The sequence below is a fragment of the Lagopus muta genome, chromosome 15 (assembly GCF_023343835.1).
Source record: "Lagopus muta isolate bLagMut1 chromosome 15, bLagMut1 primary, whole genome shotgun sequence".
NCBI lineage: Eukaryota > Metazoa > Chordata > Aves > Galliformes > Phasianidae > Lagopus > Lagopus muta.
In genome coordinates, this window is record NC_064447.1 from 8,581,309 (window position 1) to 8,603,368 (window position 22,060).

At 50.5% G+C, this 22,060-nt stretch overlaps 1 protein-coding gene across 3 annotated transcripts in view; it reads right to left on the reverse strand.

The window, feature by feature from the left end:
- Window positions 1-3,698: 3,698 nt before the first annotated feature.
- PRKCB (protein kinase C beta) overlaps window positions 3,699-22,060 on the reverse strand; it is a 75,292-nt gene continuing 56,930 nt past the window's right edge. The window contains exons 11-18 of one of the 3 annotated variants that reach the window (XR_007379970.1): window positions 21,894-21,985; window positions 21,168-21,230; window positions 19,410-19,548; window positions 18,345-18,425; window positions 17,828-17,935; window positions 13,846-13,986; window positions 6,324-8,367; window positions 4,520-4,617 (exon numbers count right to left, since the gene is read on the reverse strand). Coding sequence is in view for 2 of the 3 variants with exons in the window: in XM_048961340.1 (XP_048817297.1) it covers window positions 8,209-8,367; window positions 13,846-13,986; window positions 17,828-17,935; window positions 18,345-18,425; window positions 19,410-19,548; window positions 21,168-21,230; window positions 21,894-21,985 (783 nt within the window). In the remaining variant the exon portion in view is untranslated. The other 2 variants (XM_048961341.1, XM_048961340.1) reach the window with 2 other exon arrangements.

Sequence of the window (22,060 nt, forward strand, 5' to 3'; positions counted from 1 at the left end):
GAAGAAGAAGCGGATAACAAATAATGAGGCAAACAGGATTGTAATGCAAATGAAAGAGATGAAAGATGGCTTCAGGGAGACGGTTCTTGAAGGTCAGTGTGTAACTGCTGCTGGTCACTCATTCAAACACTAATGAGGCCGCGTTCCCCCAGATGCCTTTGATGGATAGAGAAAAGGGAGGCATTTGCCATGCTCGTGCTCAGCCTTTCTTCTCCCTGCTCTGAGTGAATCGCCCCCTGGCCCCGGTGAGGAGGGTTTCACCTGGGCTGTCACAGGCACTGAGGTTTCTGCTGCCCACGTCACACTGGGTAAGCAGACTTCTTAATCGGGTTTTTCCAGATACTCTGATGGAGACTCTAACTTCAGAATTAATTAACTTCACTATCAAAAGCTGAGTCATTTGTCACAATGGTTTTGTCATTAGCTCCCATAATTAAGGAAAGTGTCACAAAACCAAATGTTTCACTTGCAGAAGCCGGAATGGCTGAAGCTCAGGAGTGTTTCCGACAGGGGCACAGCACTGCAGGCACTGCTGAGATCGTGTACTGGGGTCACAGGAGAGAAGTCCAGCCCTTGGCCACCCCATCCCACTGCACTCTCTTGCTTTGAGGGATTGTCCCTATGCCATCAGGGGCAGCCTCTGGTGGCCACACAGGCCTCCAAAGCCACATGGGCAGGGATGGTCAACAGAGCCCTGGTGGCCCCCATCTGTCCCTGCCTGCTCTCCTCACTGCGGTCACACCCCAGCTTTGCCCTTGGGTTGGCTTTGGCATTGCCAGCCACCTTGGAGTGTTCCTCTAACCAATCTCACCCCAGATATCAGCCTTTGTGTGTGCAGAGACATCAAACCAGAATGCTCAGGCCTCTTGCTGGGGAGCAGGGAGAGATGGGAACCTGCATGCCCCAAAGTCACCCCCTAACCCCCTGCATGCTGTGATGCCATGGAGTGCTCACGGGGTGCTTGAAAGAGCACCTGCAGTACTGTTAACTTATCCTAGCCTTAGTCAGAAAATAGCTAAAAAGCCAAACAACCAACACTTTCCTTTCCTTGTGGTCTATGTGCATCCTTAAGTACAGCTCCTGCTGTAGGTTTCCATGCCTGGACCACGCTCCTGTGCTTTTGGTGATGCTCTCTTTCTGTACAGATCTGCACCTTTGTTACAAAGATGCTGCAAGGTTTCAGCATCTGCTCCTGGGGCCGCACCACAGAGCAGCAGGCAGAGCCAGTCACCCTCTGGGACCCTTCCCCATGTACGAACTGAGCCCTGCAGGCAAAGAAATGCAACTGCACAAGGTTTCTTTAAAATTATATATTTTATTTTATGTTTTTCAAACATGCAGCAAATAGAATAAAGAGTATATGCCCATCTAAAAGGAGGTCTTTATGAGAATCCTTCGACAAACACACAGCAGGTAGTCTAGGATGTAGAAAAGTCATCAAATACTTGCAGGTGAAATCAAATTCACAAACACAAACTGTTCAACAATAAACATTTTCTTTTTTTTTTTCTTTTTTTTTCTTTTTTTTTTTCCCTCCTTGTTTTAATTGCCAGCTTGAATGTGATCAGAAATAAACAGCTTGGATGACACTTCCCTGCATGGAGCAAGACGCTTCTTGCTGCCTTTGCTGATACAGGTTCCGCAGACAGCAAAAGCAGAGGAGCTGCAGCACGTTGGGTTCGTATGGCTCAGCTCCACACTCCAGATACAACCCCGCAGCCTGGCACTCTGTGCTAGATATCATGGCTCTTCATTTGCTCCTGGGACCAAACTGGGACCCAACACAGCCTCTCTGCTGCCTCTGCCTGCGAGCAGTCCCTGCTGCCCTGCTCCATGTCACTTCCCCCTTCCCTTGTGTTCCCTTGTCTCTATGAGCCTGCAGACTCCTGCTCCATCTGCAGCTGTGCTTTGGGATGGCCTGCGGGATGCAGCAGTGCAGGACAAGCAGCCCTTTGCCTTGCCTTACATGAAATTTCCATACAATTACAGCACCATTGGGTTGGAAGGGACTTCACAGCCCCTGCTGTGGGCTGGTTGCCCCCGCCAGCTCAGGCTGCTCAGGTGCTCAGGGCTCCCATGGCTCTCTAGGCAACAGTGCCAGAGCCTCATCACTCTGAGACCACCCTAAGAACATAGCACACCAGATACATTTCACAGCCCTCACACCCTGGCCCCAACAGCCTTTTCCTATTCCGTAGCAGCAGTGGGGAAGAGCAGCCACTGGAGATGGTTTTGCCCCTGCCCCACAGTGAGTCCCCCAAGGCAGCCCACACCCCACTCAGTGTCAGTGGCAGAGCACCCGGTGCCTTTCAGCATCTCCTGAAGGCTCTTGGATCTGAGTCTCTTCCTGCAGTACTGCTTTCCCCATCCGGCACTAAAGATTAAATCATCAAATCACAGCAAGAGATGAGTCAGCCATTGCCACTCTACCCTTCCTTGCAGGAGTTCACACAGATCCCAGCATCTGTGCAGGGTAGATCCCATTTTACATTTCTGCATAGAAGAATCAGGTTATCTGGAAATAAACTTTAAGTTAAGAGCTTTGCACATAACAGAGTGGACAGTGTCAGCAATGCTCACACCCTGCACCCTACCCTGGACATAGTGCTGAAGAAAAGCTGCTCCGTGCAGAAGTGTGGCTCCTGCCCCAGGTTGTGGGATCCCTCCCTCTGCAGCAGCTCTCATGGGGTCAGGCCTGCAGCACCACAGCATCCCTTGAGCGACTGCACCATGGGAGCATCCTCAGAGCTGAAGGTATAGAAATTGGAAACATTCACCATTGAAGGAATACTAATTCTGCAGCAGCAGACTTGAAAGTTACAGTAACATACATGCTCTGAACATCAACTGTGATCTGCAGAAGATGGTGAGATGTCTTCTGAGACGTGTGCTGGAGTTATGAGCACTCCCATCAGAAGCTACCTCTCACCGCCCTGGTCATAGCATGATGCAAAGTTGCCCATAAGCTCCCTTGCACATCTGGCACAATTTGCAGTTTTGCTGTGTTTTGTTTGGTTTTCTTGAGCCCAGCTCAGCACCTGAACTCCAGACAGAGCTCACACATCCCAAAGCGTGCAGCAGGGCCGGCTCGGCCACGCACAGCTCCAGCTTCCAGCAGCCTTTTCATTTCAGGAATCATTGGAAGAAAGAAATAATTGCAAACGGTAGAGTTGGATGTTTACAAAAGATCTACAAACCAGAATCTCCTCGATAGGATTCCTTGTGATTCATAAAATTCCGCCCCCGCTTTTCCCCCGTATTCATGAAGCAAAGTGTATTTACATTAGAATTGGTCGAGGTTTGAAAGAATATACATGCTTGGTTTGCAAACCAACCAAACTCGCGTGCACCAGGAGGGGAACGAGGCAGCACCACAGGAGATGTGTCTGCAGCACAGCGGTATCCTCTGGGCTGGGATTTTTGAAACCATACAGAAGGCCCTGGGTTACTGAACAAAATCCCCAGGAATTTTGCCTGAAATCTGGTAAGCCGAGATGCCTGCAAAGTTCATGATTTTGAGCCTTTAAGATAGTAGCAGAGGGTATAAAGTATAAAAGTTACCTTTATAAATAGCCCTCAGTACAGCCCCTTTGAAGTGGGCGTGTTTTCAGTTGGTAAACGGAGAATATAAATGTGTTTTGTTTTGGTAGAATATTAATATCTTTTACAGAGCTGTTAAATTTTGACAGTATCTGTGGAAAAAAAAAAAAAAACAAGAAAAAAAAAAACAGGAGAAGGATTTATGGGAGTGCTGACAGAGTATATCAAAACTGCAAACTGTTCCAGATGTTAAAAAAAAAAATCCTACCTTTCACTTAGAAAAAGATTTGTTCTGATTTACAAGAACATTAATGGAATTCATTTTGTAGTCTTAATGCCTGAGTAAGAGGAGGGGATGTGGTGGAACGCACGCTTACAGCAGGCTGGGGAGGAAGACAGCCTCGGCGAGCCGGTGTGACCGCATGTACAAGGCATTGAGAGATGTCTACAAGCAGAGGTTTCCACACTGATCAAATGTATCCATGTCTCAAACAAAAGGCTCCTCTAAGACACGTTCACAGTCATTGCAAGCTTCAGCACAATGGTTTAAAATATCAACCATGCTTAGCATTCAATGGCAACAATTTGTGAATACCTAAGTTCACAGGAATTTCAGCATCTGATTTCGAAAATTACAAAGACCGTAGCAATTTGGTATATTTCTGTTTAAAAACTCTATTAGTCACCACCAACTACAGTTCCTAGAAGTATTACTGCTTGTTGACTCAAAACCCCGCGCGCTTCCAGCAAGGGCAACCAAGCTAGCGGGTGACACACACACACAGAGGCCTCCTACAACAAGCGCTCGTTGCGTGCCGGGGTGTGGATGTACGCACTGCTGATCCCGGAAGACTGGTGTGGTATTTACAGGGCGAGCTGGAGTTTGGGGCTGCGGGAGCAGGGAGGTGGCGTCCGTGCCGTTGCCTACACGTTAATGACAAATTCCGGGTTGGTGTAAGAGAAGCCAGCGAACTCGTTCTGGTCCAAGTTCATGATGAAGAGTTTGTCGGTGGGCGTGAGCTCCACAGGCTGCCGGGTGAACTCTTTGTCGAAGTTGGAAGTGTCGCGTTTGTCCTTCTGTCAAACGGAAAGCACAGAGTTAAAGAGGGCAGCGCGGGCCGTGAGGCCTTCGGCAAAGGGAGCGGGGCCGCGGGCGCTGCGGGACGGATCAGCACCGTGGACAGCGCCGCGCCGAATTGGCGCCAAACCAGCAGCTGCGAGGGGTCCTGGTGCCTGGAGCTTTACTTCTCACCATCATCATCATTATTTAGGCTCCTCTACGGTATGGTATTGATCAACACAGTGTTTTACTGATTTAATTTGAGATGTCATTTGCTGCAGGGCTGTATATAAGAAATACATAAAAACCTCCAAGAACAGAAAGTCCACATATGCAACCTTTTATCATTTTAATGTCACAAAAAGAACAATTTTGCAGCTACATCGTAGGCAAGCAAGCAAGCAAACAAACAAACAAGCAAAATTAAAAACCATCCAAAAGGTATGGTCTTAATTAACACTGATAACCTGCTATAAGAACTGTAGTCCCATTGGCAGGACTGCGCTGAGATACTCCGCAAGTCCCGCAGCCAGCACTCACTGGACTGAACCAGGGGCTACACTTGGTGCCATGTAGGAACCTGCCAAATGCTTTTCTTTAGCCTCTCTGCCTTTGAGCACCAGGGTGCCAGCTCTGTTCGTGGTGCCAGCTCTTGCTGAAGGCTCTGGAGGGGCAGCATCGTTGTACTTGCGCTGTCACGTCACCACAAGAACCACTTCCTGCCTGCCATCATAGCCACCAGCTTTCCTCACTGATGGAATACACGGGCAATGAGCTGTGCCTTCACCACAACTCCTCCTGGCCCAGCTGCCACAGCCAGAACATGGCAAATCATCCAGCCCACCTCCCCTGCAACCACATCTGGAGACCCTCTGGAGATGAATCCAACCTTGAGAGGTGGCCCAGGATCACAATGTCTCTGTGGGGACAGTGCTCTGCAAGGGGAGAATGGGAGAATCACGTGGGAACTTTTCCAGATCAGAAGGTAAAGAGAGCCAAAGATGTCCAAGAAAAGACAAGGTAGGAAGAAGCACAGAGATGGAGCTCAAGGAGCAAAGACGAAGCTGGAGAAAAGCCAGGATGTGCACATGAAATCTTGTTAGCCATGAGCCCTGCTGTCACAGTCCTGGCTGGGTTCTTCCCTTTGGACGAGAGGCAGCTGAGAGGTGCTGCAGCCCTATGCTCCCCTCCCAACAACACAGAAGAAGCAGAGGTGAATCCAGGGCATAGTGCAGAAGTGGGGAGGGGAAGACTTCAGATGCAGATAAAGAGCAAAGCAGCAGAAACACAAGTGTTAGACAGACCTGGATAAAAGACAGCCTCTGGAGGGGTCAGTGTGGGACCAGCAATGGGCAGAGGGCTCTGCCCATTGGTACATAGGCTGTAGAACCGTCAAGTGGCTACTGAGCCAACAAGCACTGAGATGATTCTGTCCAACCCAGTAGGAGAGTTGCAAAGGGGAATCCAATGTGCACATCTGGCTCCTGTGCACTGCAGCCCTTGGCCTTCCAGAGCAGTGCTGATGGTGCCAGGGCTGCATCCCTGCAGTGGGTGCCCAACCCAGGAGTCCTTAGGGTGAGTGGCTGCAGAAATGGCTGTGCAGTGCCAGGTCAGGGCTGGGGCTGCCCCTGCCCTGCCTCCTCCTTGCCCTGCCCTGGGGCCTTGGCACAGCCAGTGGTGCCCAGCTGCAGGCACAGCAAAGCAACTTCTGCTGAATTCTTACCTTGAGCTTCATCCAAAATTGCTGGCAAGTTGGCTTCTGCCAAAGATGATGAACAGCCCATGAGCGGGTGGAGTTTGGCCACACAGAGCTGGCAAACAGGGATGAGGAGGAAGGGGAGGTTCATGGCTGGAAATGCTCCAGGACTCCAGGAGGTACAGAGAAGCAGAGCAGGGCAGGGAGCAGCAGGACAGTGACTGTCCCTGTCCCCATGCTCCGCTGGAACCGGCTCCTGCTGCTGCCGTCCAATGCTGTTTGGAAAGTTCCCGCAGTGATCCCAACTGCAGCAATTGAGCAGAAGCTGGGTTTCCAAAGACAGAAAGGAAATTCTGCACGCATTCAGGAAGAGGGAGGATAGCAAGAGCCCCGTAATCCCTCTTTAGCTGAAACTGCCAATTGCTTTTAACAACTGCTCCTTTGAGAGCGAGCAGGCAGGGCGATGAGTCACCGGCACAGCGCACGCTGCCGCACTGAGATAGCGGCACTGAGATAGCCGCGGCCACAGCTTCCAGAAATCCTCAGTGCTTTCTGCAATTGTCTCCATTTGAGGCATTCAAAGAGCCACCGAGCAGCAGCCCCCTCTGCCAGGAGAAGCCCCTCTCCCTGTGCTCAGAGGAGGAAGGCAAGATCCCACCAGGCTCAGCCGCACGGTGACGCGGCGCACTCCTGGAGCTTCCATCCTGCGTGGCGCTGCGCTGGGGCGGATGCTGAAAGCAATGGGCGAGCGCTGGGTGCTTCCACCCAAAGGCCAGGGCTGCACAGGTGCTTCCAGACAAATGCAGGTTTCTTTTACGGTATTTCTTACTTTCTTTTTATTATTATTATTATCATCACCGGTATTGGAAAAAAAATAATAAATTGGCACATTACAACTTAAAGCAAGTCGATACAAAGTGACAGCCCACCAACGTCTGCAGAACAGCAAAAAAAAAAGAAGCTGTGAGGCCGTTATTGTTTCAAGAGAAATTCATCCATCCTGAAACTTCGTCTTTGATGCCAGAAACAAAAAGGAGGTGATTTAAATATCCAGTGACATTTCTTTTTAAAATTGGGATATTAGTGGAAACATCTCTTTACAAGCTTCACAGCAGAATTCACAATACTGTTCAATGTTAAATAGCATCTCATTCGTGTTAATACTGTTTTTGACACATTTAAAGCACAGGTAATAAACTCCATCAATTGCTTTGGCATTTGAAAAAAAACAAAAAAAAAAAGTTTTGCTATGAGAACCAACATTGCGTGCTATTTACTAGGGTGACCATGGATTTGAAAGCATCTACAGCAGCTCTTTAAAAATATCCTGCTTATAACTGGATACGTTTCGTTCGATTAAAAAAATTGCTACCTGGAAACTGCACAATCAGGAGAAATCTGTGCTGACAGCAGAGCTGCTTCCCCAGCCATTGACCACTGCTACCAAAGACCCAGAGGGCGAGCCAGCTCTGCCCCCAGCTGCCCCACAGCCCCCAGCTGCCCCGCAGCCCCCGGCTCTATGGGGTGAGGTCCGGTAGGGAACACTTCCTCACACTAAGATCAGAAGGCTGCAGATGGAACGTTCACGATCGTATTAAAGGACTTGGAAGGGGAAGAGCAGGAATCAAAGCACGTGTTGAAGAGATTTCTCCCAGTTGTCGTGGCCCACACCTGTCCGTTTTACCTGGTAGCCAATAAACCATTTCCATTTTCTACAAATAAAAATCGATAAAAACATTGTTTTTACTTACTGCACATCACTTACACTTCAGGCATGCCCGAAATTATGTGAAGACACTTCTGGCTTTGAAATATGGTCACTCTAGTAGTATTACTAAAGAAAAACCATGAATGCAATGTCACCACAGCAGCAGTTGGGACTGGATGATGAAGATGAGATCTACACAGCTACTTAGCTCTTGGCTTCAGGTTTAAAAAACTCAGAGTTAAAAAAGGAAAATCCTTCGAATTCTGACTGGTCAATGTTCCTGATGACTTCCTGGTCAGGAGGTGTTAACACGGGTGGATGGCGAGTGAAAAACCGGTCGAAGTTTTCAGCATTGCGTCCACACTATGAGAGGGGAAGAAAAGAACGTATGGTGGGTGGAGAAACAAAGCAAACGGATGCGGTGTGTGCAGCAACCCCTCCCAGCACACCTCGCAGAGTGGGTTATTTCAATGCGGCAATGGCAGCAAAGAAAAAGGTGCAAAACATGTATGAGCTTTGTTAGTCATCAGGTGATGTTATTGCATGAGATAGCTGGAGACAAGCAGGGACTGCTGGCTGCACCATGGCAAGGAATTGCAGGGAGCAATGAGATGGGAGTGCAATTACTTGCTGCTTTCCCTTGCCTGCACGCAGTCCTGCACCACCTCGCACTGTGCCACACACACGCAGTTTCTCTGCTAAAGACCATGATGGTTCCAGGTCTCACTGTGCACACATCCATGCTCAGGCCCTCCTCCTACACCTGGCATAGGAAGCTCTCACCCTGTGCTGCCAAGATGCTTCTCCCTGCTCCTGCTTGAGGAGGAGGATTGCATCGCCTGTAGAGCCCCCCAGCTATGGCACTGCTGCCTGCAGGCTGTGCTGCTGGAGCTGCCAACTCCTGCCCCATCCCCGTCCATGCCCAGCCTGGCACAGTGCTGCCGGCACAGCACAGTGAAGCCCCTGCAGCCAGCACCACCCTGGGCTGCCCCAGGGCCATTGCATATCAGAAGCAAAGGACCCATCAGTGCATCTCCACCTGCAGCAATCAGGGAGGTCGGGAGCAGGCGACATGCCAGACACTTTATTTAATTTCCTTAGCAATCACAACAAGGGTCCTGTAATTTCCCGTGCTAGAATTATTTAATGTATTAATAATAGTGGTAGCTATAAACAGGTGGAGGCCGGGTTCCTGCAGCAGCTACAAATTGCACTCGGTTGCCACCCAGCACACGGGTTTCACATCCCAATGAGCTGCAGCTGATGACTTTGCTTTCTGGTGGCCGAATTCCCTCACACACAGTGCTGCCCTGGCCCTGCTCCCCAGGAGAGCTGCAGGAATGGCACCTCCCAGCCCTCACCTCTCCTCCCCTCCATTTCCCTATGGAGAACGCACACTCCAAGTGCTGGGATGTTTCTCCTGGTATTTAACTTACATTTGCTGAGGAAACAGATTTACATTTTTAATAAACATCAGACTAAACGTAATGAAATATTAAAGCAAATACACATACACTTCAACATCCCCCAGTGCCTGGCTCTGCCAGAAAGGAGGCTTCAGGGCACGCAGCAGCAGCATCCCGCAGCTTCCGCTGCTGTGCTCTCTGGGCAGCCCTTGCCACATTCCTACAGTGAGACACTCCTTATTTCCAGCTCTCTGGAAAAGGTCCAACAGGTGACAACAGAGTCCATTTAACCCCAGCTACAGCCACTCCCCTCACTGCACTGCACTCCCCCCTCACATGCCCATGTCCCCAGTGCACTCCTGTGCAGCTCTGGCTCAGCTCTGAGCACAGCTTCTGTGTGTCTGCACTCCAGGACACACAGCCCAGCACAGTGCAGGATCCCTGCAAAGCTTTGGGTGTCTGACAAGTCAGCATCAGCCCAGTGCCTTCCTGAAAGCCATCGTCTTAACATCAAAATAGAAAATAAATTCCTCAAATTGAAGTTGCCAGCAGCACAAAGCCTGGGAGCTCACATCGGAAACAAAGCGACAGGGGCTTTTCTAGGCCATGCTGTCAGCAGCCTTCAGCTCTGTGATAAAGCACAGTGCGAGTGAGATTAGCACGGAGTCTGCAGTGCTGGAGGTTATCAGTGCGGGAACACACGGCAGCACGGGGTTCACCTGCTAATAAGCAGCTCACCTGCAGATCATATCAACTGCCAATGCTCTCTGAAGGCTGTGCAGCACTTTGACGATGCAGAAAAGACAGAGCTCTACGAAACGTGAGGGAGACGTGGGGCAGCCCCGTGCTGCAAGGCAATGCGCGTCTTCAAACCATCAAACCCCATTGGGATGACTCAAAAATGCATCCTTGGGCAGCGCTGCCAGTTTCGGGATGGAGGGCACCAATATACTTTTAATACACATACTGACAAATGGTGATTCGCACCACAGTGCAATGCAGCAAGAATACATGGATGGGAAACTGTCGAATTCGCATCTAGCTGTAGTGTTCCATGGATACAGGGGGCAGCATCTCCATAACTCCGACCACACAACATCCACCAGCCCCATAGAATCATATCGTAGAATCATAGAATGGCTTGGGCTGGAAGGCATCTTAAGGATCATCAAGCTCCAACCCCCCATCGCATGCAGGGCCACCAATCTCCACATTTCATACCAGCCCAGGCTGCCCAGGGCCCCATCCAACCTGGTCATGAACACCTCCAGGGATGGGGCATCCACAAACTCTCTGGACAGCCTGTTCCAGCACTTCACCACTCTCACAGTAAAGTATTTCCCTGATATACAATCTAAATCTTCCCTCCTTCAACTTAAAACCATTTTCCCTTGTTCTGCTATTATCTACCCTTTCACAGCTCTTAAAATTAAGTTCCTCTTTAAAGGACAGAGACACGCAGTGTCAATCTTTACGTTTATCCAACACCACGTCATGAAAAACCACGGTTAGCACTATATTAATGTACAGGCATCACTCCACTCTGAATGGAGAAAGGGGGAGGGTGGAAGTTTATCTTACATAAATCTTCAATGTGTCCTGCCTAATATTTATAGCCAGCACCAAATGACTTTTCTTTTTTTTTTTTTTCTGGCTGCAGAAATAAACCTGTCAGTTTCAAAGATAGCCTTTTTATTTTATCAGCTTCAGCTTGATTTCAAATAGAGACAAAAGGGACCATAAAATATTCTCCATTGATCCCCGAGATGCAGTCAAGAAGGCTGAGTGGGCTGTTGCCACATCGCAGCCACTCTGTGGATGTTCTCCTTTTTTGGGGTCCTATTCAGTAGCATTAGGAGGAGACAGGGCAGGGCTGTACCCATGCAGGCTGGGAGCAATTTTTGGGAGCATGAGATTGGTTAATGATCCCAGCTCAGCATGCTTTAAGCAAGGTTATGGAGCAGCTGCTGAGGCAGTTTCCTGCTGTAGGGTTTGCTGCCATCCTCCCCCATTAACAGCAAGAAGACTCTTCCCAATGCACTGAGGATACTGCTGAGTGACAGGGGGGAATTTCAGAGAGCCCTCAGAACCTAAGCTTTTACAAATCCAGGTCTGTAAATGGCAGCTCACTATCAATTAATTCAAAGTAATTAGAGGAATAGTAATTTATGCTATTAAAATTATTAGATTAAAAGCCATTTTTTAGAACCGCTGTCCTGTTGCGAGCAATGCTGTGCTCTGCCATGGGATTTCAGTGCTTTCAGCATGAGAAGACTTCTCAAATCACCAGGCATTATGAAAAGTAAAGGAGTAATTAGGTTCCAAAAACAATAATTATCTCAACGAGAGATGGGGAGAGCAGGCGAGTGGAAGCACACTTCCCAGGGCAACTGCGGATCTGGGGATGGAATTGTTATGCACAAGCCCAGCACAGGAGCAGCCAAGCACAGCCCCATGTCAGAACCACAGCTTTTCTGCACACCACAGACAGCTCAGGCCCTGATCTGTCTCGTTACCGTCTCTGTGATAAAGGTTAATCAAGCACAAAGCACGAAGCAGCGCATGAGCTCCTGGGGATTGATTTCCAGCTCAGGGCACAGGCTGCGTGCTGTCCTGCTGAGGGTTACGGTGCAGCAGCTCTGAGGGGGGAGCAGAGCCCACTGCAGGGTATTCTCAGTGCTGCACAAGCAGCCAGAGGTCCCTGAGCAGCGCCTTTCCCACCCAAACGCATTCCAACATCACCCAAACCCCCACTTCCCCTTCTGTGCTGCTCTGATTGTGCTCACAGATGGCACGGAAGGAGCAGCGCTTTGCAGCACAGATGCATTGCTCTGAAATATCAGCTATCAGCAGTACCTGGCTTGGCTTAATCCTACCTAAATCCTGAACCAGCTGTGCTACCTTCCTATTAATCTCCCTGCTACCCAGCACTGCATTTCCCCCGCCGGCAGCCGGTACGTGTGCAATGACAGGCAGCAGCTTACGGGCCCCATTCTGCGGGCCGTGATCAAAAGGATTTTTAAAGAAATAAGACATTTAAAACAGGACAAAATCTGCATATTTTAAAACATAAGAACTGTGAGAAAGCACTTTAGGCAGAATTAAATTGTTTTCAGCTGCGACAAGACAAACAAGCAGTAACACTGTGTCACAGCACGCAGAGAACAGCACTGTGGGGAAAGGGCAGGTGGCAGGGAGGGAGCACAGAGCTGAGAGCCAACAGCAGCTGCTGACCTCAGGAGCAGCTTCTGCAGAGCAGGGAATGCCCAGCATCCTACATCCCGAGGTAGCAGCTCAGCCTCCTTCTGCTCTCAGCTCTGGATCGTTTGCACAAAGGCGAGGTCCCACTGTAAGCCAGAACATCATGATGTATGCACACAGCCCAACAGCTTCTGCACTGATGTGCTTTGGTAGCAGTCAGTGCCTCTCCATGTTCTCCTGATAAGAGCAGAGAGGCTGCACGCATTGTGGGCACTGCAGCAGAAGGCTTTGAGGTCAGCAGTACCCCAGCTCTGTGCAAAGGCAACACTACTCAGGGACTGAGTTTACAAACACATCTGTGACATTAAAATGTGCAGAGTGCCCTGACTTTGCTCAGTCAAACACAGGAACCACCTCTAGGCACTGAGATGTGGTCTAGGATGGTGGATTAAGTGAGCCAGCAATGCCCCAACCTCCATTGCTGGGGATACCTGTCAGTCTCAGCCTTGCCAATCAGAGTTAACTCTGGATTTGCTCTTTTCTGTAAAGCTTCAGTTCCCAGCAAGGGCACAGAGCCAACGGGCTCACAGGGCTCTGCACCTCCTGCCTGTCCCTTGCAGCACTGATGGCCTCACCCATCCTGAGCTCTGTACAAATCATGCTCCCACTTTGCTGACCCTGCTGGCAGCCCCTGCCCTGCAGCAGCACACTCACTGCACACACAGCCCCATTGCTGAGCGCACCCAACAGAGCAGCATGGTGCAGAACTGCAGCTCCGAGCTCTGCTCACACCCACACCAGCTGCGGCCTTCCAGAGTTCACCTGGGAGAGAAGCTGCAGAGGGAAACACAGCTGCGGTGCCACCGGGGGCAGACGGCGCTGCAGAGCTGGATGGTAAAGTTTAGACAGAGGAAAAAGGAGAGCGATCTGTGCAGCTAGAGAGAGAAAACAGGAAGGCTGAGCCCTGAGACAGCACAGTGAGGCGCGCTGTGATTAAATCCGAGTGATGCACGTGGTGCTGCTAGCCCTGTAAGAGCAAGACTGAGTGCCCAGTGGCAGCAGAGTGCCGCTCTCACCGCAGCGGTACCAAACCTCAGGGTGACTCAGGGTGCACAGGGGGTTCCTGCACACTGTAGGGGCATGGGCAGCACCCACACGAGTGCATGTGGGCACAATGAGTGGGGCTGGGGACTGTGTAGTGGGAGGGAGGGGTAGCGCAGAGCGCAGCACTTACAGCCTTTGGCTTGAAGGGCGGCTGGATCTCCTTGCGTTCCAGCTTGTCCCAGTCGATGTAGCGGAAGAAGGCGTGCTCCTTGATGTCGCGCTCCCCCTCTGGGCCGCAGCCCAGCCGCTTGGCAGGGTGCTTGGTCATGAGCTGCGGGGAGAAAAAGCAGCAGCTGTCACATATGGAGTGCCATGAAGTGTCTCCAGGGCTGGCAGCGGGAGGTGACACCCCAACAATGCTGCAGTGCCCGGGATGTGGGCATTGGTAACCCTGTGCTGGGAGCCTGCACAGTGGTGCTGCCACCCCCTGCCAGCACCACTCCAACAGGGCTGCCTGGGTGTCGAGAACTCAGTTTTGCAGCATGGTTCATGTTTAAGGCCACCATCCATTTCAGGAGAACAATCTGCCCTCCAGAGCTTCCATCAGCCCCAGGGGATCTCTCTTCTCCAGACCTGGGCTGCACAGGTGGGGACATGCTGTTAATGAAAGAGTCAACGTGGAGAAAAAGGCACACACGTTATTCAATAAGAAAAGTGACAGGGGCTGTGGGAACCGAGGGCGGCTCTGTGAACATTCATGTCCTGGGGCATTTTTGGAGCTGTGTCAGGAGGCACAAGGAGACTCCAGAGATTTATAAAGCACTGAAGGCGCAGAGCACGCCTAACAAATGGGAAGGAGGAGTGGAGCTGACAGCCACCCTGCTGGAAAATGAGGCTCAGTCCATGGCTGACCCACTGATGTCAGCTCTGTGAAACGCAAGCAACTCATCCTCCCCCCGACAGGCTCTGGACAGCATCCTGACAGTTCAATATGATCCCACCTCATTGTGCTGGAGCAGGAACATAAAAAGCCACCTGTGATTCAATAAGGTTTTCCTAAAGCAAAGCTCTGACAACAATGCGAGAGCCTGGAATGTGCTAATAAACTGATGGAGCGATCTGGCTGTCGCTGCAAATGGCTTAGTTTGCATTCAGCCAAAATGGAAAGAAGTCTGTCCTCCAGTCTTTGGTGTTGCATCCTTGTTCTGAAGCAGCATGGGGAGCAGCTCTGTGCCCACAGGCTCTGTGGGGCAGTGGGGCTGCACCCAGCACTGCTCTGCTTTGCAGTTGCTCTATGCACAACCAATGCTCAGGTACCAACTGGTTGCTCCCAGCCAGAACTGCATTTCCTATCTGCTGCTCTGGGCTGGAAGTGGTTTTGTACAAACACTGCCTGCTTCAGCGTAAGTGTTGGTGTTAAACCCACAGTTTCCTCCTTGCACCACCAATGCACACCACAAGCAGAGCAGCTCAGCCTGATTAATGAACCACACGGGATTTTCTACTTCATATACCTGCTGTGAAGCTGAGCAGAGCTGTACTGTAGCACACAAATCCAATATTTTCAATAGACGCATCCAGAAATTACATTTCCTTGTTTTCCCATTGTGCTTTTACGCATGTGAGCACGAAGGCACCATCTGTTATTGATATATAGGACCCATAAACATGCAGACTGATTCTCCAGGCTTACATGAGGTAATCATTGAGCTTTGCTTGTATTAAACAGGAACAAGTTGATTTAATCCCCATCCCTGAGACTCTCTGAAGCCCTGCAGGTGAGGAAGGAGGCTGATGGACACCTGTGATGGTGTTTGTGGTGGCTGAGGTACGGGAAGGTCCCTGAGACCAAAGGGCTTTGCTCAGCTGCAGCTGTGATTTTCAGCTCCTGAAGGCAGCAGGTGCTGAGTGCCATGGCTCAGCCTTCCACTCCCCCACAGCATGCCAGAGCTCACAGGGACACTGTGACACCCGGGTGGCTCTGCAGGCACTGAGTGCTTTGCTCAGGCAGCACCAGCAGTGGGAATGCCGCTCAGAATACACCTCCCTACACACCTCAGGCAGCAAAACATGCCATGCTACGCCTCTGCTCCCGACAGTCAGAGGGAGCATGTGCTTGCAGCAATCTGTGCACCTGGAAAGGGCTGCTTTGCTCAGACACAGTGAAACCCTCCATATGGGAAGGAGAAGGGCTGCTCTCTATGCCAAGGCTCTGTGCACACAGACGCTGCTCTGTGAGCTGCAAGGGGAGAGGGTGTGATGGGAGCTGGCTGCTGTTACCATGCAGGGGTCGGTGCAAGGCCAAGTGCCTGCACCACTGGGACAGCAGCTCCTGCATCAGCCCTCAGACCAAACCTGAGCTGACAGCTGAGAAGGAAAATGCTCCATTTGATCTCCTAATTGGTGCTGCCTGCAGCTAGGGAGCTGCGTCCTGTTAGCTCCACATCCCACTTGCTGGGCAGACAAACACTTGCTCCTTGGTTCACATTGACACACAGTTTCTCAGCATCAGACACTTCACCTCAGAGCTGTACAATATCACACCTGAACTGACAGCAAGTGGTGACCAGCATCTGCACAGTATTGAGCTGCAGGAGCAGCAATATTCCTCTGCAATGGGAGAGCATGGCAGGGGAACACTGGACCCTTCACATCTGCACAGAGAGGCTCCTAGGGCTGCTTTGTCTCTGGGCTGACACAAGGCTGGTTCTGCCCCTCCGAAAGAAACACCAGGTATCAACACATGTAACACCACTTCAGTGAACTCAGGAGCATTTTGCTGTGTTTGAGATGAAAATGCAAATACTTTGTTTCCAGCTCAATAATAGTTCATGAATACTTTGATGTTGGCAAAGAACATCACAAGATTTGCACGCTTCCCCACAGCAGTAGTTGTGCACAGGGAACCACTGCGTGGCCCAAACCCAGGGATTACAAAGCACCAAGCTTTCTGTGCATGGGAATCTCTTCCCATGCAGCTTCACATTTCCAGAAGTGAGAAAAGCCTCTGCAGCTACACACAGCAGACGTTCCAGTCATGGTTCCTCCTTATCTCCTTCCAGCATTCAGATTGTGACTGGTGCCACACAAAGCAAAGCAGACAGCTCGATCTGTCCCCACTGCAGCTCCGCTTGCTCCCTCAGGCGCTGCAGGATGATCACAGCATCACACAGCATCCTCCCACCCTGCACAGCCACGGGCTGTCCCCTCGTGCCCCAACCCCAACACCAGGAGAAATGACAGAGGGTGAGGAAGTTTGGGGTAACTCTTTGGTCACTGCTGCGGTTCCTAAATTCAAGTGTGGTTTTTACTGCGTTCTACTGGAGATGATTGCGCAGTTCTGTTTATTCTCTGGGACTCAGGACACCTCCAGCAGCACCTTCCCATGGAGAAGTGATGTCCTGTTCGTGGCACAGCTCTGAACTCCGGCAAAACCGGAGAGGGACTTTGAAATACCATGGCAGCACTGAAAACAAGATTCACGTCTTGTTTGTAGATAGAAACACTATTTTGAGATATAGAACACTCAGATGTTTTAAGTATTAACTATTAAAAGCTAACATTTTTTAAATTCCTACACAAACATATTTATAGCCCTGCTTGACACTGGCTGGCTGAGATGAGGCTCAGTGCCAAGCACCAACCACGCACACAGCACCAGGACCAAGGCCCTCCATCTCATGTAAAGGGAACTCAGGGCACGTCCTGCCCACACCTGGGGCACGGAGAGCTCAGGGCACTGCAGGTCAGGAGATCTGAGAACACAACAGCCCTCGTGTAAGGGAGATGCCCACCAATGCCGAACTTCAGCTCCAAGCGAGAAACCTGTCATACCTAAAGTCAGTGTCTGCAGGATGAAGACTTTGTGTCTGAACTTGGGAAAACTATAAGTCACATTAATGTCATTTTTGATCAGTGCAAAGCTGCACACCCCTGCCCTGCTGCCAGCCAGCAAGTCCTGTGGGAAGACTCCACCATGCCCACTGACCATGTCCCTCAGAGTCATGGCTCCACAGTTCCTGAACATTTCCAGAGATGGTGACTCCACCACCCCCCTAGGCAACCTGTGTCAGTGCTGACCACTCTTTCAGAAAGTAATTGTTCCCAATATTGAGCCTGGCAATGCCAGGCAGAGTAGTTTGCTCTTTACAGATGCAGCTTCCAGCCCTTACCCCTTTGCAGATTGCCACCGCCTCCTTGGACATGGACTTTGGGTAGGCCACGTTGTGTTCCATGATGGACTGGAAGAGCTCGTCTTCATCTTCTCCCTCAAAGGGAGCCTGGGGAAAAACAAGCAGAGGCTCAGTGCCATTCATAACATCGCAGAACGGCTGTGTTGGAAGGGATCTCCCAGCCCCACCTCTGCCATGGGCTGGTTGCCTCCCTCAGCTCAGGCTGCCCAGGGCCCATCCATGGCCTCAGGCACCCCCAGGGATGGGACACACACACTTCTCTGGGGAGCCCACGTCCATGTACTGGAGGTCCCACTGCTCCTGCAATGTACAGCCAGGAATGCAGCCCACGTCCCCCTATTACCCGTCCTCCACCTCCCATCCTACAAACCACAGCTCCATCTCCCACACAGAGCAGAGCCCCGCTGCTTCCCAGCGACAAACGAAATTACATATCGGCATATTCTCATGATGGAATTTAGCACCTTCCCATAGGAATCAATTACAATTCAATTACCTGGCCAGCCAACATTTCATAGAGCAGGACTCCAAATGCCCACCAGTCCACTGACTTCCCATAGGGCTGATAAGCAATTATCTGAAAACAACACAAATATAGGATTACACTTCCAATTTTAACCCATTAGCACAATGCAAACTGATTTCACACTGTAGGCCAGGTCAAAAGGACAAGTTATTCACCAAGACTCCAAAATGGTGAGAAACTGCAATTATAAACAGGGCATTTCATAGTCCTCAACTGTGCACTAAATATTAGGAAAAAAACCAAACAATATTCACTCAGCCTGGCCTGCGCCCTGCTGAGGTCAGACCTCAGAGATATCCCCACCAAGAGCTTTCCAAGCTCCTCTGTGTTGCACTCCAGCTGCCCTGAGAGGAGTCATTACAGACCCTTAAAGTTCCCTTCCACTGACAGAAGCCCCCAGTGTGATCCCTGCATACTGTAGTGATTTGCATCCTAATTTCTCATTCTGTTTTTCTTTTCTGGGGGGAAAAAAAAATAATTAGAGCAAGTAGAAGAAAATAAGAGTGTAAGTGATAATGCCCTGCCAAATACTGAGAGAAGTGGCCATTTGTCCTGTTTTATAAGAATATTAATCACAGCAAACAACAGAGGCGATATGACACCATTATTAATCTTGGTGGGATGAAGGTATGCAGTGCACATTGGAGTTGGTAATTAAGTCTCTCTGGCTGCAGTAGAATGCAGGGTGGTGCGGCACACAGGTGCACCTCACTGTCCTAGCAAGGAGAATCTCTTCTCTCAATTATTTAAATGAATAAATATTAATCTTGTTACTGAAAATTCTGCAGAATGAGAGGATTTCAGAGGGATGCTTTTAGTTTAAGGCATCTGGGCATGATTGCCTGCCTGAATGTCACAGATCCAACAGTACCCTGCACCCACGTGGTGCTGCGCTAAGTGTCCCATGGTAACCCAGCACTCAATCACTTCTAGGCACTTTTGAGCTGTGGACAGGGAGATTGTCCTCACCACACACCCCAACTCTGCCATGTCCCAGGGACCACCCCCTCCCCACCCCATGCCTTCTGCCCTCACCTCGGGTGCGATGTAGTCCGGGGTGCCACAGAAGGTCTTGGTGGTCACCCCATCCCAAATGTTCTCTTTGCACATGCCGAAGTCCGCGATCTTGATGTGCCCCTCACTGTCCAGCATCACGTTGTCCAGCTTCAGGTCTCTGCAATCAGAGCAAAGCAGTGATATGGACAGCCCCACATGCAGCTGTGCAGCACAGCAACAGCTCTGATCCTGTGGCCACGTGCCCAGGATCACGTTTGGAAGCAGAGCACAGACAAGCCAGAGCTGGCAGCACTAAGTGCTTATTTTACTTTTTCATCTTACTTTTAACCCATGGGAACACTACACTGGGCAAATCACTTTTAAGTGTATGACAGAAAGTGCTCTAGCATGGCAGCAAGACAGACTTCACAGAGCTTTTGCTGCACCTATGAAAAATCAAAGTCTGCTTAAGGCTCAGCAGCAACAAAGCAGGCACCTACTCAGCAAAACTCCCCGCATCACCTGTTCTTTCTCCCCCATGAAAATACAAATCAACTACCTCTGATCCCCATCCACAGATTGTTTGTGTTAGCTCTACTGTCCCTGTCAAAGCTAAGCACAGCTGAAGCTGCTCCAGCTATGGAGATCCCTGATTCAACTCCCAGCACTGCCCAGGATAGGACACCCAGGCTGAAGGGCAGTTCTGCAGCAGCCATGTGGCACCATCTGCACATTACCAGGCATACATCACCATGCAGTGAGGTGCTCTGTGCCATGCTGGTTCTGTGCAGGGGGCTTCTACTCAGAGGGCTCCAGGGCTGCAGATGCCTGCAGGATGCACCCTGCCTGAGGGCTGCGTTAAGGCTACAAGGGCAGCACCAGCGCTGACACACTTCAGCTCGGTTTGGTTAAGTAAGAGCATGACAGAAGTAACAGCCATAAAAGGAACAGCCTAATTTACAACTTCTCGCTGATTTTTAAGAGAACATTTTTTTTCTAGACAGTGCTTGATGGGCCAAAGCCAGCTGCACACGTGTCGGCATTTGGGGTCGGAGGAGGAGATGGGCACTGGGGACCAGCAGACCCAGAATCTACGCAACAGCTGATGGCAAAAACCATCCCTTGTGTCAGCTTTGCTCCACTTCTTTCATCTTCAGAGCACTCTCAGCAGCACAACCCAGCAGCGCAGCTGTTCTCTTCCTGCAGAGCAGAGCAGGCGGTGCTGCTTGACACTGACACTCATTAGGATGGTCTGTCCTGTGCTGAGGATGCTCTGGGCAGGGGAGCACGGTGGCATTGAGTGCCAGTACTTAACCCAGCCCCAAGACATGGCCCCCACTCAACAGCCACTCGCAGTCCCTGGGGACTGCACATCGTATTGTGAACAGAAAAGAAGTTCAGTGTCTGAGTTGGAAGTGACAGACTTGCACTGCAAGTCTCAGAACAAGCCATTCATAAGCAGTTACTTTAATGTTAATAAGAAGAAACCACTGCCCTGCAGCAAAGCACACAGCTCAGAATCAGTCCCTGCTGCTGCCAGCAGCACTGGTTTTGTATGGAGATAAACGTGTGAGACAGAGGTGAGAGAAGCATTAGAACCATTCTGCTGAGCTCTCTGTCCTATAAAGCTGGAACAAAGCTGAGCACCTGTCAGATCCCAGCTGCACAGTGTGGCTCCTGTTCCCTTTGGGGCACACACTTGGAGCAGGGCTGCAGCCCCTCCTGCACAGAGCAGGGCACACCTGGGGCCAGCCCTGCTCTCGCAGCCCATGGTGTCCCCAGGACTTGCTCACCTACCGGTAAATTATGCCTTTGCTTTGCAGGAAGAAGAGGCCAATGGCTATTTCTGCTGCGTAGAATCTGCAATGAAAGATTTAGAAGGAAGACTGATAATTAAAGGAGATGAATCAAAAAGAAAACCTTTCAGGTCCAATTGCACCACAAAAAACACACAGGACATGCATGGCCAAAGGATAACGACAGCTGCTACAGTAAGATACCAGACAGGCATCACATGGGGGACACAGCATAACCACGTCGGGCCGGGATGCGGTCAGGTCACTGGGGGCTGGCAGGGGGCTGTCATTCCTCATTACACTGATCCTCATTAAGAGAGAGCTGGGATCTATAGCTGTTTGTTACTGAGTGCTGGCAATGCAGCTTGAAAAGTTACCGGTCGTCACAGGAGATAACAGGAGCCACTGCTTCCTTTAGAGAATACCTAAAGGCTGCTGTGCTGGAGCTGCAGGGTGCTCTAAGGACTGCACTGGTTAAACCCACCTGGGCTCTGCTCACTGCCTCAGGCACTTACAGGTGCCACATGTCCTACAGAAGAGCTGCAGGCACAGCACCCTCAGCAACAGAAAAGGAATCACCTCACCTCTTCCATTCCTGCTGCCCTTTATTTCCCCTCATGTTGCGCTTAGGATGTGCACCACAGAAGCCTTGGACTATGCTACAGGGATATGACACGAGCACAAAAATACCCACCCTGAAGGCACCACACCTGGGCACTGAACTTACACAGCGTGTGGCTCCTTAAACCTCCCGACCTGTTGGATCTGGTACATCAGGTCCCCACCATTCACATATTCCATCACAAAGTACAAGCGATCCTAGAGGAAAAAGCAAACAATTAGCAGCAGAACTATTAGAGTAGGGAACCTGCAGAGGTCACAAACATTGGCCAA